Genomic DNA, 17,205 nt, shown 5'->3' with positions numbered 1-17,205 from the left:
TAGATAGCAACAGTGAGTGTAATGCTATCTTCAGTAGATAGCAACAGTGAGTGTACTGCTATTTTCAGTAGATAGCAACAGTGAGTGTAATGTTATCTTCAGTAGATAGCAACAGTGAGTGTAATGCTATCTTCAGTAGATAGCAACAGTGAGTATAATGCTATCTTCAGTAGATAGCAACAGTGAGTATAATGCTATCTTCAGTATAAAGCAACAGCGAGTGTAATGCTATCTTTAGTAGATAGCAACAGTGGTATAATCAGTGAGTATAATGCTATCTTTAATTCTTTAGTAGATAGCAACAGCGAGTGTAATACTAGTATAGCAACAGTGAGTGTAATGCTATCTTCAGTAGATAGCAACAGTGGTATAATCAGTGAGTATAATGCTATCTTTAATTCTTTAGTAGATAGCAACAGCGAGTGTAATACTATCTTTTAGTAGATAGCAACAGTGAGTGTAATACTATCTTTAGTAGATAGCAACAGTGAGTGTAATGCTATCTTCAGTAGATAGCAACAGTGAGTGTACTGCTATTTTCAGTAGATAGCAACAGTGAGTGTAATGTTATCTTCAGTAGATAGCAACAGTGAGTGTAATGCTATCTTCAGTAGATAGCAACAGTAAGTGTAATGCTATCTTCAGTAGATAGCAACAGCGAGTGTAATACTATCTTCAGTAGATAGCAACAGTGAGTGTAATGCTATCTTCAGTTAGTAGATAGCAACAGTGAGTGTAATGCTATCTTCAGTAGATAGCAACAGTGAGTATAATGCTATCTTTAGTAGATAGGAACAGTGAGTGTAATGCTATCTTCAGTAGATAGCAACAGTGAGTGTAATGCTATCTTCAGTAGATAGCAACAGTGAGTAGATAGCAACAGTGAGTGTAATGCTATCTTCAGTAGATAGCAACAGTGAGTGTAATGCTATCTTCAGTAGATAGCAACAGCGAGTGTAATGCTATCTTCAGTAGATAGCAACAGTGAGTGTACTGCTATTTTCAGTAGATAGCAACAGTGAGTGTAATGTTATCTTCAGTAGATAGCAACAGTGAGTGTAATGCTATCTTCAGTAGATAGCAACAGTAAGTGTAATGCTATCTTCAGTAGATAGCAACAGTGAGTGTAATGCTATCTTCAGTAGATAGCAACAGCGAGTGTAATGCTATCTTGAGTAGATAGCAACAGTGAGTGTACTGCTATTTTCAGTAGATAGCAACAGTGAGTGTAATGTTATCTTCAGTAGATAGCAACAGTGACTGTAATGCTATCTTCAGTAGATAGCAACAGTAAGTGTAATGCTATCTTCAGTAGATAGCAACAGCGAGTGTAATGCTATCTTCAGTAGATAGCAACAGTGAGTGTAATGCTATCTTCAGTAGATAGCAACAGTGAGTATAATGCTATCTTTAGTAGATAGCAACAGTGAGTGTAATGCTATCTTCAGTAGATAGCAACAGTGAGTGTAATGCTATCTTCAGTAGATAGCAACAGTGATTATAATTCTATCTTTAGTAGATAGCAACAGTAAGTGTAATGCTATCTTCAGTAGATAGCAACAGTGAGTGTAATGCTATCTTTAGTGTAATGCTATCTTCAGTAGATAGCAACAGCGAGTGTAATGCTATCTTCAGTAGATAGCAACAGTGAGTGTAATGCTATCTTCAGTAGAATGCAACAGTGAGTGTAATGCTATCTTCAGTAGATAGCAACAGTGAGTCAAATACTATATATCTTCAGGAGCTATCTGTTCTGCTTGAACCATGCTTCATCGTACTCTAGCACACGTTGGATTAGAGTATGCATTTTTACAATTAGATACATATTATTATATATACAATTCAGACTTTTTTTTTATTCCCTGTACTTGGGACTGGTGGGGGAAAAAGGCACACTACAAAGATATAAGCCACGAAAAATCTCCTGTGAAAAGCATGAAAATGCCCGAGAAAGAACCAAGCCAAAACAAACCCAGGAGACTTCCCGAAAACTTACATCTCTGGTACAAAGATAATAACCACCAGCTCCCTGCTCTTAATCAACTACTGTTCATACAATCAAATCACACATCATGGAAGTTATTTAAAAATAAAATACATGGAGGCGATCTGTGTCCAGTAGAACGAGAATGCACAAGGCAAGAAGCACGGGCAGCCAAAGAGCTGGAAAATGACAGACACAGATCAACCCAATAATGGCATTGACATAATAAACAATTAAAACATGAAGGATTCATTATTCATAAGAAAACAACATATAATTTTAAAATTGTACACAGTAGTTGTAAAAAAAGAAGTGAAATATCTAAAATCAGGGAAGGATATATAATTCAGACTTGAGAGTCACATACCTTATCTGATTCTAACTTTTGCATTTTCTGCTCCATTTGCTTTCTGACTTCAGCGAGGTCCCGTATGTGCTCTTCTGCCTGGTTTGTATTCGCCGAAAAGGCATCTTCCTGGAAATAAAAAGAAATGAAGGGAATGTCAGAGGGTTCGCAGGTTTTTGCCGCAGGTGGAAAAAAACCGCGGTTTTAACCGCTTGGCAAAAAAGTTTTGCCAGTTTTGCCGGCAAAATGGCAAAAACTAAAAAGTGATTTAAAGTTCAGATTTTGATCTCAAAATGAATTATTAAATAAAAAAATTATTTTCCGGAGTGTAGCAAGGCCAGATTTGTAATTAAAAATAACATATTAAGAAATTAAAGGCATGCATTTTCATTGCTCACTTAGTGCATTTAACTGAAATCTGGCATATCAAATTCAAAACTTTTTCATTTTAAGGACTTGATGAGACAAAAAATATGTTGAATGATTCATTAAAAGTTGTATGTTTACTGTTTATGAGCTTTCTGTGTACTTGTTAACATTTGAGTGAATATACATAAGTTTTTGCCAGTTTTTGCCGGTTTAAACCAGGCAAAAACTGGCAAAAACAGGTTTTTACCAGTTATTGCCACTTTGTCGGCAAAAACCGAACCCTGGAATGTCAAATGACAACAGCAACTACCACTATACCAACGGCAACCGCAACGTCGCTGCCGTCATCGTCAATTCGTCATCATCATCAATTGATTGATGTCATGTATGTCTTTTGCGGAATAGGTGTTAAATCATTTAAAATTATTTAGATAGCAGCCCGGTGTAAATGCTTACAGTGTTTTCATCATTTGAAATTGTATTAATTTGTTTTCTTTTTTGGTGGCGTTATGTAATCAATAAAACGTTCCTACACACTTCTAAACTGTTTTAAAAACATGAATGAAGTGGTATGCAGTAGAGAAATATCCCTATTCACAACTATTTGGGTTATTTATTGAGCTAATTAAAGGCATGATACAGTCACGTTTTTTGGCTATGACCTTTAAAAAAATCCCGACCGACCGACATAATTCTGAAAAAGTTGTGGAGGACAAGCAACTATCTTTTTTTCGGCCTTATTTATCTCTAACAACTAACTCAACAAACCATTTTTCTCTCCATTTCATGTTTCTCTGTAACCATTTCAGTGATCTTCTGTGTATTCTCACCATCAGATGCCTAGAAAAAGGTAAAATGAAACATGTTATGTCTTAAACATTAATAAAGATTATGTCTTAAACATTAATAAAGATTATGTCTTAAACATTAATAAAGATTATGCCTTAAACATTAATAAAGATTATGTCTTAAACATTAATAAAGATTACAGTATGCCTTAACCATAAAGGGAGATAGGATGGATATTTTAATGCTATAATATCGGGTATATAGATAGCAAAGATAGCTAACTGTCATTGGATTAGTCCAGTTGAAATCTATTATACACACATACACCCCCTACTGAAGACAGACCTTAATCTCCCACACAGGAGGTGTCGATTTCAAATGGCGTGAACGGAGTCACCCCTTCAGGTAACCCATTTGAAGTTCACACTCCTTGCGCGGGAGATTGTTATTTTATTTGAAATCTGAATATAGCTATAACAAATGTCTTGTTATTTGTTGTTTAAGAAAGCATCCATATCCGTTATAGGGGGTGTATGGATTTCAACTGGAATAGCCCATTTCTCAGTAGCTAATGACTACAAAGAACTTTGCTCATGTTGTTATACATAATTACAAACTACAATAAATGACTTTCAGTTATTACTTTTCTTTCATGCGATCTCAATTCTCAGAAGTAAACATAAATTCAAAATGTTATGAAATGTACTTTTTTGCATAATTAATGCGTCGTGATTTTGTCACTTAAATTATATCATTATTATAAAAAAGTGAAACAAAATGTGTGTGTAAAATTCTCACCCTTAGTATGCGAAGTTCTTCAATGTTTTCCAGAAACTTGTTTTTTATGCGCAGAATATCAATAGATGAGATATTAACAGGAACATTTTCAGCCTTTTCAATGGTTTTATCTTCATCAGTACTTGTACCTTGATTTGAATTCATATCCTTAATGTTATCACGAGTTTCTAAAAAATAAAATAAAATAAAAAGAGTAAATATAAATTTCCATTTTAGGATTGCTAGATATAAAGGTAATCATTTGGGAAATAATAGCTCTTTCCCTCCTTCCTTACGTTAAGCAAACACAAAAACGTCTTTAAACAAGTTATATTTTGGATTTTGGTTGAGGTAAAAACGTTTTAATAACATTAAATGTCGGGTTATATCAAGGTCATGAACACGTTTTAAACGTTTTGTATGCAAACACACTGTAACAGTATTGTTAAAATGTTTATTGTAAACTATTTTGTTCAAACATATTATATTTTGTCAACACTTAAATAACATTGTTAAAGTATTTGCAGTAGGTTATCAAAAAATGTTTTTCAATGTTATGAAAACGATGAATACCGGTACCATTTATATACCCTTTACATAACCCGACGTTTTCTGACAACCTTTTATAACCTTTTGCGAATGATGTCGAAAACTTTTGTGTTGGCTGGGTTGCATCTCGATCTCTCATTCATTCTTTCCCACTCCGATCTGTATTTAGTCTGTATTTCATTTTGCAGAACACACTTTGTGCGCTCCAATCAGTCGAATTATCTTCAAAATTTCAAGCAATAAAATGTTCATATCTCTTGCAATATAACTTAAAGTATACATCATTAGGCCCTTCGCACTTGATTTATTTAGTTTCCTGTTAAAGATTTTGAAAAAGGGACGAGGTGACTTTTAATTATTAATTATATTTTATTTTCTTTATTTTGTTTGAACTATATACAAGGCACTATTGACTCGTTTCGACTAGAGTGGGCATTTAATTATTTCACAACAATATTTGATTTTATAAATAAGTGAAGGTAGAGTTGTACTCTTTGTTTATTCATCACTATTGTTGATACATGTATTATTAAAGTTATTTTAAAGGAGAAAATTATTTTGAGATTTTCAATTTTGGACGCGGGCGGTAAACAGGAAACTAATAATCAAGTGCGAAGGGCCTTATCATTCTCTTGCAAAGTATAAGTAATAAGTGCCTATGACTTATCATATGACTGATGCTATGGTTTAGGCCCTACTTTGAGCCTTTATTAATTATTACTAAGTTGTAAACATACACTTCTCTGACATACCTGATTGTCCATCAAGTTCAACTTCAGATACAGGTACTTTATTCAGGACTGACAAAGTTTTGCTACTTTTATATTCTTCTGTTTCTTTATCCAGATCAGCCATGGTATCCGTCTCACTCTCACTCTCAAGAACTGCAGTTATTTCTGTCTTGTTTGAAAACAATATCATCTGACAGTAAAATTCTAAAAAAAAAATATAAAAAAATCTGAACATGTTGGCAGACGCACTTACACTTTACACTTATACGTAAGTTTAAGTTTAAAAGATCACCTACAAACTAAGGATGGGTTAACTATGTTATGATCATCATGTTATACCCATATCATATACTATAGCATGATAGGCATTTAGCCTAGGCCCTAGCCCTAGGCCTGGTAAGCTTACATCATGATCCGACATTCATGACATTACCCTTCATGCCCTTACTTTACATGATTTAAGCTTACATGACTGTGGCATTTAGGCATACATCGCCTATATATGTATATAGTTGTACTTGCAGTGCTTCGATTGGTCAAGCCAAGGACAAGGCAACACAAATTTTGTACCAACAAATTTGAATTTCATGGTCATGTGCATGTGTGGTCTGAGTGAGACTGACATGCATGACTGATGTGATGAGGGGCATGCATACAAAAAAATGCATAGCATACCGGTACATGAAATTCATGAGATGGCCGAGGCCGTATTCCGAGCTTGTGCTAACATATCACATGCTCACTCACTCGGCTCAAAAATCAGTCATGATAGCTGCATAAAATCATGAAATAGCCCGGCCACAGGCCCACGGACTCTTGCCAGGCATGGGCACCATCATGGACCATGGGCCGGATGCCATGATGAGTATGCATTGTGTGGTCCAGCCCTGCAATAAAGATTAACATCATCTGTTACCTGAAACTAATACACGTATAACGCCATTTTGTAGTAAAACAGATGAAGAATTAATCATAGAATTTATTAAAACTCTACCGGGCGGTGAACCAGCATCTGCACGATGGTCAGCTGATGGTGAAAAAAAATGTTGTTAACCAATGTTGGGCGATACACGATATAACTCCGCGATCAGTGTTGGCCGATATACGATACAGTTAGTGCAATTATTTCAATTTGAAATCATAATTATTTCGAGGAAAGGGCCGGGAGGGATCCTCACTTAAATACGAGGACCAAATATTTTGGGATTAGGCCTACGTGTGAGTCACAAAAAAATTCTGAAAATGGGTTTAGTAGTAGAGTTGAAAAAAAATCCGTAGGCCTAATAACCAGATAACAGACAAACGGCATTTTGTAATTCTTCATATTAAACTAGGCCTAATTATCATTTGTGGTGTTAGGCCTACGTCCAGTAAGTACAACTAGGCCTATGATCGTTGGCCTAAATAAACATTTTGGATTTTTGCTTGTCAAAACCAAGTGAAATGTTACTCACTACGATATCGTCCTATTTTGAGAGAATCATTTCCGTCACGTGACGGAGATGATACAGCAGTATTTCCATTCATTGACATCATCTTCGTCACTCTTCAGATAATGTCCTGCTTCGGTGAAATGGTGACGGAGATGACGACGGTGACGGAGCTGACATTAGCTACAGAAAAGCCAAAAAAATTCATCAAGTTGCTAACAAAGATTGAGCCAAACACTTTTTTACTACACTGGAGACATATCTCTTTCTTAATCTGTAAAAATATTAATAGAAAAATCATTTTGAAATGTCTATATTTCAAACCTTAGCACCTTAGCGAATATTGACCCATCAACCGTATGAGATATTGTGTATAGAGACAATTCACTGCTAGCTTGGACGCAATTGTGTGCTCAGGAGTATCGAGGCGGAATCTGTGCATAGATGGTTTACGAATCGTTTTTGTAGCCAAACCTTTCCATATGTTGCTATCTACTGAAGATAGTATTATAGGTCTACTCACTGTTGCTATCTACTGAAGATAGCATTACACTCATTGTTGCTATCTACTGAAGATAGCATTACACTCACTTTTGCTATAAAGATAGCATTATACTCACTGTTGCTATCTACTGAAGATAGCATTACACTCGCTGTTGCTATCTACTGAAGATAGCATTGCACCCACTGTTGCTATATACTAAAGATAGCATTACACTCACTGTTGCTATCTACTGAAGATAGCATTACACCCAATGTTGCTATCTACTAAAGATAGCATTACACTCACTGTTGCTATCTACTGAAGATAGCATTACACTCACTTTTGCTATCTATTGAAGATAGCATTACACTCGCTGTTGCTATCTACTGAAGATAGCATTACACCCAATGTTGCTATCTATACTAAAGATGGCATTACACTCGCTGTTGCTATCTACTAAAGATAGCATTGTACCCAATGTTGCTATCTACTAAAGATAGCATTATACTCACTGTTGCTATCTACTGAAGATAGCATTGCACTCGCTGTTGCTATCTATTGAAGATAGCATTACACCCACTGTTGCTATCTACTAAAGATAGCATTACACCCAATGTTGCTATCTACTAAAGATAGCATTACACTCACTGTTGCTATCTACTACTGAAGATAGCATTACACTCGCTGTTGCTATCTACTGAAGATAGCATTACACCCACTGTTGCTATCTACTAAAGATAGCATTACACTTACTGTTGCTATCTACTGAAGATAACATTATACTCGCTGTTGCTATCTACTGAAGATAACATTATACTCGCTGTTGCTATCTACTGAAGATAGCATTACACTCGCTGTTGCTATCTACTGAAGATAGCATTACACTCGCTGTTGCTATCTACTGAAGATATCATTACACCCACTGTTGCTATCTACTGAAGATAACATTACACTCACTTTTGTAGCTATCTACTAAAGATAGCATTACACCCGCTGTTGCTATCTACTGAAGATAACATTACACTCACTGTTGCTATCTACTGCAGATAGCATTACACTCACTTTTGTAGCTATCTACTAAAGATAGCATTACACCCGCTGTTGCTATCTACTGAAGATAACATTACACTCACTGTTGCTATCTACTGCAGATAGCATTACACTGACTGTTGCTATCTACTGAAGATAGCATTACACCCACTGTTGCTATATACTAAAGATATCATTACACTCGCTGTTGCTATCTACTGAAGATAACATTACACTCACTGTTGCTATCTACTGCAGATAGCATTACACTCGCTGTTGCTATCTACTGAAGATAGCATTACACTCGCTGTTGCTATCTACTGAAGATAGCATTACACCCACTGTTGCTATCTACTGAAGATAACATTACACTCACTTTTGTAGCTATCTACTAAAGATAGCATTACACCCGCTGTTGCTATCTACTGAAGATAACATTACACTCACTGTTGCTATCTACTGCAGATAGCATTACACCCACTGTTGCTATCTACTGAAGATAGCATTACACCCACTGTTGCTATATACTAAAGATATCATTACACTCGCTGTTGCTATCTACTGAAGATAACATTACACTCACTGTTGCTATCTACTGCAGATAGCATTACACTGTTGCTATCTACTGAAGATAGCATTACACTCGCTGTTGCTATCTACTGAAGATAGCATTACACCCACTGTTGCTATCTACTGAAGATAACATTACACTCACTTTTGTAGCTATCTACTAAAGATAGCATAACACCCGCTGTTGCTATCTACTGAAGATAACATTACACTCACTGTTGCTATCTACTGAAGATAGCATTACACCCGCTGTTGCTATCTACTGAAGATAACATTACACTCACTTTTGTAGCTATCTACTAAAGATAGCATTACACCCGCTGTTGCTATCTACTGAAGATAACATTACACTCACTGTTGCTATCTACTACAGATAGCATTACACCCACTGTTGCTATCTACTGAAGATAGCATTACACCCACTGTTGCTATATACTAAAGATAACATTACACTCACTGTTGCTATCTACTAAAGATATCATTGCACTCACTTTTGCTATCTACTGAAGATATCATTACACTCGCTGTTGCTATCTACTGAAGATAACATTACACTCACTGTTGCTATCTACTGCAGATAGCATTACACTCGCTGTTGCTATCTACTGAAGATAGCATTACACTCGCTGTTGCTATCTACTGAAGATAGCATTACACCCACTGTTGCTATCTACTAAAGATAACATTACACTCACTGTTGCTATCTACTAAAGATATCATTGCACTCACTTTTGCTATCTACTGAAGATATCATTACACTCGCTGTTGCTATCTACTGAAGATAGCATTACACCCACTGTTGCTATATACTAAAGATAGCATTACACTTACTGTAGCTATCTACTGAAGATAGCTAGCATTACACCCGCTGTTGCTATCTACTGAAGATAACATTAGGCCTACACTCACTTCTGAAACCGAAAAACCATGAAGAAATCCAATAGCACTCGGGTTAAAGCCCCGACTAATAGACTAACTCCACGACCTCAGAGCCTGCAAGAAGTAGAGCATGATGCATGATGCATCAGCCCCAAACCTAATCGGAAGGAATGATGCAGTCGTCCTACAGCAGGGCGAACACCATCCCGAGCCCCAATTAGAAGGACTGATGCTGACAAACCTGATGGAATAGAGCCTTATTAAATGCCAAAAAACCATAGGTACGTGGAATGTAAGGACACTCCACCAAGAGGGAAACTTGGAACACCTTTTACATGAGTTAGATCATCTGCAATGGGAAATACTTGGGATCTCAGAAACCCACTGGTGCGACTCAGGGGAGTTTACGAAAGATGCACAAATATTGAGCTCTGGAAATGAGTCCATCCACAGAAAAGGAGTTGCTATCATCCTCAACAAGACAGCTCAACGATCACTGATGGGTTATAACCCAATCTCAGAGAGACTGATCATCAGCTAGACTTCGCACGCAAATTGGTGCAGCGACAATTATTCAAGCGTATGCTCCAACTTCCTCATCAACCGAAGAAGAAGCGGATCAATTTTACGATCAGCTGCAACAGACTATTGACAATACACCTTCACAAGACATCTTGATCACAATGGGAGATTTTAATTCCAAAGTTGGAACTGACTGGGAATCATGGAATGGAATACTTGGTAAATTTGGATATGGAGAGTCCAATGAAAGAGGAGAAAGGCTGCTAAACTTTTGTGCACAAAATGACCTGTGTATTTCCAACACCTGCTTCAAGCAGAAAAAGGAAAGCAGAGAGTGGACGTGGGAGTCCCCAGATGGTAAAACCAAGAACAAGATTGATTTCATCCTGATAAAGCAAAGGTGGAAAAGTAGCATTTCTATGGCCAGAAGTTTTCCCAGTGTTGACACAGGTTCCGACCACCAATTGGTACTCGCCAACTTCAAGCTTAGACTTAAAGTCAAGCCCAAACCATTGAGACAGAATAAATATGATATTCAAAAACTTCAGGATTCTACAACCAGAAGTTCATTTGAGATCCAAATAGGGGGCAGATTTGAACCACTTCTAGATGTACCAGACACAGACCTTGAGGTGGAAGACCTATGGGACTCAATAAAAGAAAGCTTCAAGGAAACATCTGAAAACGTACTTGGCCTCAAGAAACCAAAGCCACAAAAGCCTTGGATTTCAGCAGAAGTCAAATTATGTGACGAAAGGAGAGAGATTAAGCAACAAAATCTTACAGACAACTCAAAAAACAGTAGATACAACTTCCTGAAAAGAGAGATCAAGAGACAGTCAAAACAGTGTAAGGACATCTGGATCAACAATCTGTGCAAGGAGGTAGGTCATTGCCACCAAGCCTTCAAAACTAGACAGGTCTACCAAACAATCAAAATAGTTAGGTGAAAAAGTTCACTTTGGTGACCACTCTCTGGCTAGTAAGGTTTGACGATTGATTCGACTTCTATGGACCATTTAGAAAAAAAATAGCCACCATGTCCCTCGCGAAAATCCCGGCATTTTTCGCTAGAGGCCAAAATCCAAAATGGCCGCCACCACCATTTTGAAAATTTAAGTTTTGAACCAGAGCACCTATAATCATGCACAAAGACACTTTTTCGGATATGTCGAGTACAAGGATTCCGATTCTGACATTAGTTTGACATTACGGCATCATTTTCACCCAGAAATCCAAGATGGTGGCCGGCACCATCTTGAAAAATTTAGTTTTGAACAAGAGGACCTTAAATCGTGTACAAAGACACTTTTTGGATAAGTCGACCACAAGGATTTCAAATTTGACATTACTTTGACATTACGAACTCATATTTACCCAGAAATCCAAGATGGTGGCCGCCGGCGCCATCTTGAAAAAAAATAAGTTTTGAACCAGATTACCTAAAATCGTGTACAAAGACACTTTTTCCGGTAAGTCGACCCCAAGAAATCCGAATTTGACATTAATTTGACGTTACAAAATAATTTTTGCCCAGAAATCCAAGATGGCCCCCATTTGGTAGAGCGTAAATGTGATTTTTGAATGAAAGCAGAAGCATAAATGTGTCATTTCCGCCTTATCTGGGGTTCATGTCCCTTATATGGGGTTTAAACTGCCTTATCTTGGGTTTACATCCCTTATCTAGGGATAAGGCGCCTTACCTGTGATTTAGACGGCCTTATCCTGGGTTTACGTTCCTTACCTGTGGCTAAGATGCCTTAACCTTAGCATATCGCAGTCTAAACCCAGATAAGGCATCTAATCCCCAGATAATGCGCCGTAACCCCAGATAAGGGACGTAGACCGCCGATAAAGCAGTCCAACCCCCAAATAAGGCGCTCATGATGCAGTCATGTCTACAGTAGAATTCATCTCGACCTTTGCAGGACTTAACCCCATTAAAAGCTATTAAACCAAGATAACACTCATTGAAACAGCTCAACTGATTAAATCGGATCTTCTCTGGTTGTGCACAAGTAGCCTACAAGTGTCTGTTTTCATGTGCGATATCGCAATAAAGCTGGTATTCATAGCTTCAGTTGGGTAACCGATTATAAAGGAAACGAAAGGAAACAATGGTATGTGTGGCTTTGTTCACGAAATCAGACAATGGCGTGCTTTTTGTAAACCAGCATTCTTGAAAATGAGCAACATAATGATTGTTGACTTAACACGGTTTTAAAATAATTTCTTCATATTTTTGGTGTTATCTGTCGTTTACATGTCCTTCCTAAAACACAAAAGTACGACCCTCTCCAAACACCTAAATTAGCTAAAAATTTAGGACATGTTACAAAACTATATTGTCTAGAATTTTAGAAGAGTACTTTTAATATTGGCCGGTTATTTTTCACACAGCGACGTTAACTAGGCAATGTACTATTACCTATAACATTAACTAAAACACCAAAGTACGAATATTTCCAAACATCTAAATTAGCTAAAAATTTAGGACATGTTAAAAATTATATTTTCTAGAACTTTAGAAGAGTACTTTTAATATTGGCCGGTTATTTTTCACACAGCGACGTTAACTAGTCATATCCCCATAGTTTTAACGTAGGGCTATTTGTAGGGGTCACGCGTCAATGGGAAAGAGAACTGTGTATTGTGTATAGGAAAACGGACAGTAACTGCAGTATGTTTAACCCTAAATGAGGAACATAAACCTAAGATAAGGCATCTAAACCCCACATAAGGTGCCCAAACTCTAGATACGGGTCGTTAACCCCAGATAAGGGTCGTAAACCTCAGATAAGACATCTAAACCAAAGATAAGGCGCCTTAACCCCAGATAAGAGACGTAAACTCAGATATGACAGTTTAAACCCCCGATAAGGCGCTGTAACCCCAGATAAGGGACGTACACCTCAGATAAACCAGTCCCAACCCCAAATAAGGTGCCTTAACCATAAATAAGGAACATAAACCTAATATAAGAGAAGTAAACCCCAGACGGCGCCTTATCTGGGGTTTAGACTGCCATATCTGAGTTTACGTCTCTTATCTGGGGTTAAGGCGCCTTATCTTGGGTTTAGATGCCTTATCTGAGGTTTACGACCCTTATCTGGGGTTAACAACCCTTATCTAGAGTTAAGGCACCTTATGTGGGGTTTAGATGCCTTTTCTGGGGGTTTACGTTCCTTCTTTAGGGTTAAGGCGCCTTATTTGGGGTTTAGACTGCTTTATCTGGGGTCTACGTCGCTTATCTGGGGTTACGGCGCATTATCTGGGGTTTATATGCCTTATCTGGGTTTAGACTGCGATATGCTAAGGTTAAGGCATCTTAGCCACAGGTAAAGAACGTAAACACAGGATAAGGCCGTCTAAACCACAGATAAGGCGCCTTATCCCTAGATAAGGGATGTAAACCCAAGATAAGGCAGTTGAAACCCCATATAAGAGACATGAACCCCAGATAAGGCGGAAATGACACACTTATGCTTCTGCTTTCATTCAAAAATCACATTTACGCTCTACCAAATGGGGGCCATCTTGGATTTCTGGGCAAAAATGATTTTGTAACGTCAAATTAATGTCAAATTCGGATTTCTTGGGGTCGACTTACCGGAAAAAGTGTCTTTGTACACGGTTTTAGGTAATCTGGTTCAAAACTTTTTTTTTTCAAGATGGCGCCGGCGGCCACCATCTTGGATTTCTGGGTAAATATGAGTTCGTAATGTCAAAGTAATGTCAAATTTGAAATCCTTGTGGTCGACTTATCCAAAAAAGTGTCTTTGTACACGATTTAAGGTCCTCTTGTTCAAAACTAAATTTTTCAAGATGGTGCCGGCCACCATCTTGGATTTCTGGGTGAAAATGATGCCGTAATGTCAAACTAATGTCAGAATCGGAATCCTTGTACTCGACATATCCGAAAAAGTGTCTTTGTGCATGATTATAGGTGCTCTGGTTCAAAACTTAAATTTTCAAAATGGTGGTGGCGGCCATTTTGGATTTTGGCCTCTAGCGAAAAATGCCGGGATTTTCGCGAGGGACATGGTGGCTATTTTTTTTCTAAATGGTGCATAGAAGTCGAATCAATCGTCAAACCTTACTAGCCAGAGAGTGGTCACCAAAGTGAACATTTTCCCCTAACTAAAACCCTAACAGGGAAACAAACTCTCCGGAGGAAAAGTGTAAAAGATAAAACAGGAAATATTCTCACTGACGAGGAAAAAATCAAGGATAGATGGAGAGAAAATTATTCGGACTTATATAACATGCCAGGTCCAACTGACTCAACCATACTACAGACATTATCCAGTACTCAATCCAGTGATCCTGAACCAGGATTACTCATCAGAGAGGAAGTGGAACTAGCCTTGAAACACCTTAAGGAAGGGAAAGCAGCGGGACATGATGGTATCACAGCAGAGGAATTAAAAGCTGCTGGTGATACAGGAATAGAATCATAAATTATGCCAAAGGATCTGGGAATCCGAATGTGTACCAAAGGACTGGGGCAAAGCAATCATTGTCCCCATTTTAAAAAAAGAAGGACAAATTAGACTGTGCCAACTATAGAGGCATAAGCCTACTAAGTCTCGCAGGGAAAGTCTTCTGCAGCATACTTCACAGCCGGATGAAAAAGCAAACCGAGGAGATACTCTCCGAATCTCAAGCAGGGTTTTACTCGGGGAGCTAGGACCACTTTCTGTGCACCCCCACAGGACCAAACCAAACCAAATTTTTTAGGTTCCTGAGATGACCCCAAAACATAATCAGGATGTTCCCAAAAATATAAACTGGCCCCAAGGGGGGTAAAAGGTCATCGAACTTTGCATAGGGTCAAAATTTTAATTCCAATGTATTCCACTAGTCACAAGGATTCAGAAAATGTATAGTTTGACCTATCTAGGATGTACCGTTCTTGAGTTATAACCAAAAAGGTCAAATGTCACGTTTTTGCCTCTATGGGGTCGAAAACGTCAAAGTGTTCCGATTTTGCCGAAAGAGGTGTCAAAATGTTCGTTTTGATGAAACAAATCAAATAAGAATAGGATTGCACCATCTTGGATGTTTCGTTACTTAGGTAACACAGCAAAATAGGTCAAGGTCAATAGGCCTCAATGGTAGGGCCTAAATAACGAAGCATCCAAGATATTACAATCCTATCCTTATTTGATATGTTTAACCAAAACGAACAATTTGACACCTCTTTTGGCAAAATCGGAGCACTTTGTTGTTTTCGACCCCTATAGAGGCAAAAATGTGACTTTTGACCTTTTTGGTTATAACTCGAGAACAATACGTCCTAGCTAGGTTAAACTATACATTTTCTGAATCCTTGTGACTAGGGTAATACATTGGAATGGTTTTTAAAACAAATTGAGCAAGTTTAAAATTTTGACCCTATGCAAAGTTCAATGACCTTTTACCCCCCTTGGGGCCAGTTTATATTTTTGGGAACATCCTGATTATGTTTTGGGGTCATCTCAGGAACCTAAAAAAAGTTGGTTTGGTTTGGTCCTGTGGGGGTGCACACAAAGTGGCCCTAGCTCCCCGAGTATTTAGACCAAGCCGTAGCACCGTTCACCAGCTTTTTACACTAAGACAAATAACAGAAAAATACACTGAAATAGACAAGGCGCTGTATCTCTGCTACATAGATTACCAGAAGGCCTTTGACACCGTGTGGCAAGATGGACTATATGGGCAGCAATGAAGCACCTAGGTTACCCGGACAAGATAGTTCAACTCTTACAGGCTTTGTATGGCACATCGAAAAGTGCAGTGAGGGTGGACAAAGATATCACAGAGTGGTTCAGGACTGCCACAGGAGTCAAGGTTTGCATCCTATCGCCACAGTTATTCAACATACTACTGGAATTAGTCATCAGTTTAGCAATCCAGGACCTGGACTGACACTGGCATCAAAATCCAAGGCAAAACCCTCAACAACCTGCGGTTTGCCGATGACATTGTTTTAATGGTAGATTCAGAGGAAGATCTTCAATCACTTGTAACTCTAGTCCACACTCAAAGCAAAAAATTTGGCCTCACTATAAATAAGAGGAAAACTGAAGTTCAGATCATCAACAAAGTCAGCCACCCAATAACCATCTTCATAGAAAGTGACCAACTGAAGCAAGTCCAAACCTTCACCTACCTGGGAGGAGTTATCACAGAGAATTCAACCAGTACGGAAGACATCAAACGGAGGATTGGACTGGCAATGGGAAGCATTATGGAAGTCAAAAGAAATTAGTATCAACACAAAAATGGAACTCTACCAGGTGCTAATCTTGTCAATGGCAACATATGGGACAGAAGCTTGGACGCTCAAGAAAAGAGACGGGAAGAGATTGTTGGTGTTCGAGATGTCTTGTTTAAGGTGGATAATGGGAGTCTCCAGAAGAGATATGCTACGGAACACATCAATAAGAGAGGCAACAAGCAGCCAGGTCACAATACGTAGACAAAATCAAAGCCAAACAACTGTTCTACTTTGGACACATCGTACGGATGCCAAAGGACAGATACCCTAAACATGCCCTTGAAGGTAGAATACCTGGACACAGGCCTAGAAGTAGACCCCCAAAGCGCTGGCTTGACAACATAAAAAGCAGCTGCCAAGAACTTGGGATTACATCAATCTACAATGCAAGTAGTATGGTCACAAACAGAGGCATATGAACTTCCATGGTGAAACGGCTGCTAGCTCCAAGGCTCCCAGGATCCGAGGGAGGAAAGCAATAAGT

The 17,205-nt window shown here is 38.2% G+C and overlaps 2 protein-coding genes across 2 annotated transcripts in view; both read right to left on the bottom strand.

Moving 5' to 3' along the window:
• The window catches only part of LOC140163250 (uncharacterized), a 28,732-nt gene extending 23,063 nt beyond the window's left edge, over positions 1 to 5,669 (bottom strand). Inside the window, exons 1-4 of the mRNA XM_072186647.1 lie at positions 5,567 to 5,669; positions 4,287 to 4,453; positions 3,468 to 3,539; positions 2,352 to 2,459 (exon numbers count right to left, since the gene is read on the bottom strand). Of these exons, the coding sequence (XP_072042748.1) occupies positions 2,352 to 2,459; positions 3,468 to 3,539; positions 4,287 to 4,453; positions 5,567 to 5,669 (450 nt within the window). The remainder of the gene's footprint in view (positions 1 to 2,351; positions 2,460 to 3,467; positions 3,540 to 4,286; positions 4,454 to 5,566) is intronic.
• Positions 1 to 17,205, bottom strand: part of LOC140162760 (MFS-type transporter SLC18B1-like) — a 223,089-nt gene that overhangs the window by 66,640 nt on the left and 139,244 nt on the right. The gene's annotated exons all lie outside the window — the stretch shown is intronic.

The sequence above is a fragment of the Amphiura filiformis genome, chromosome 10, assembly GCF_039555335.1.
Source record: "Amphiura filiformis chromosome 10, Afil_fr2py, whole genome shotgun sequence".
Taxonomy (NCBI): Eukaryota; Metazoa; Echinodermata; class Ophiuroidea; order Amphilepidida; family Amphiuridae; genus Amphiura; species Amphiura filiformis.
This window is presented reverse-complemented; position numbering and strand designations above follow the sequence as displayed.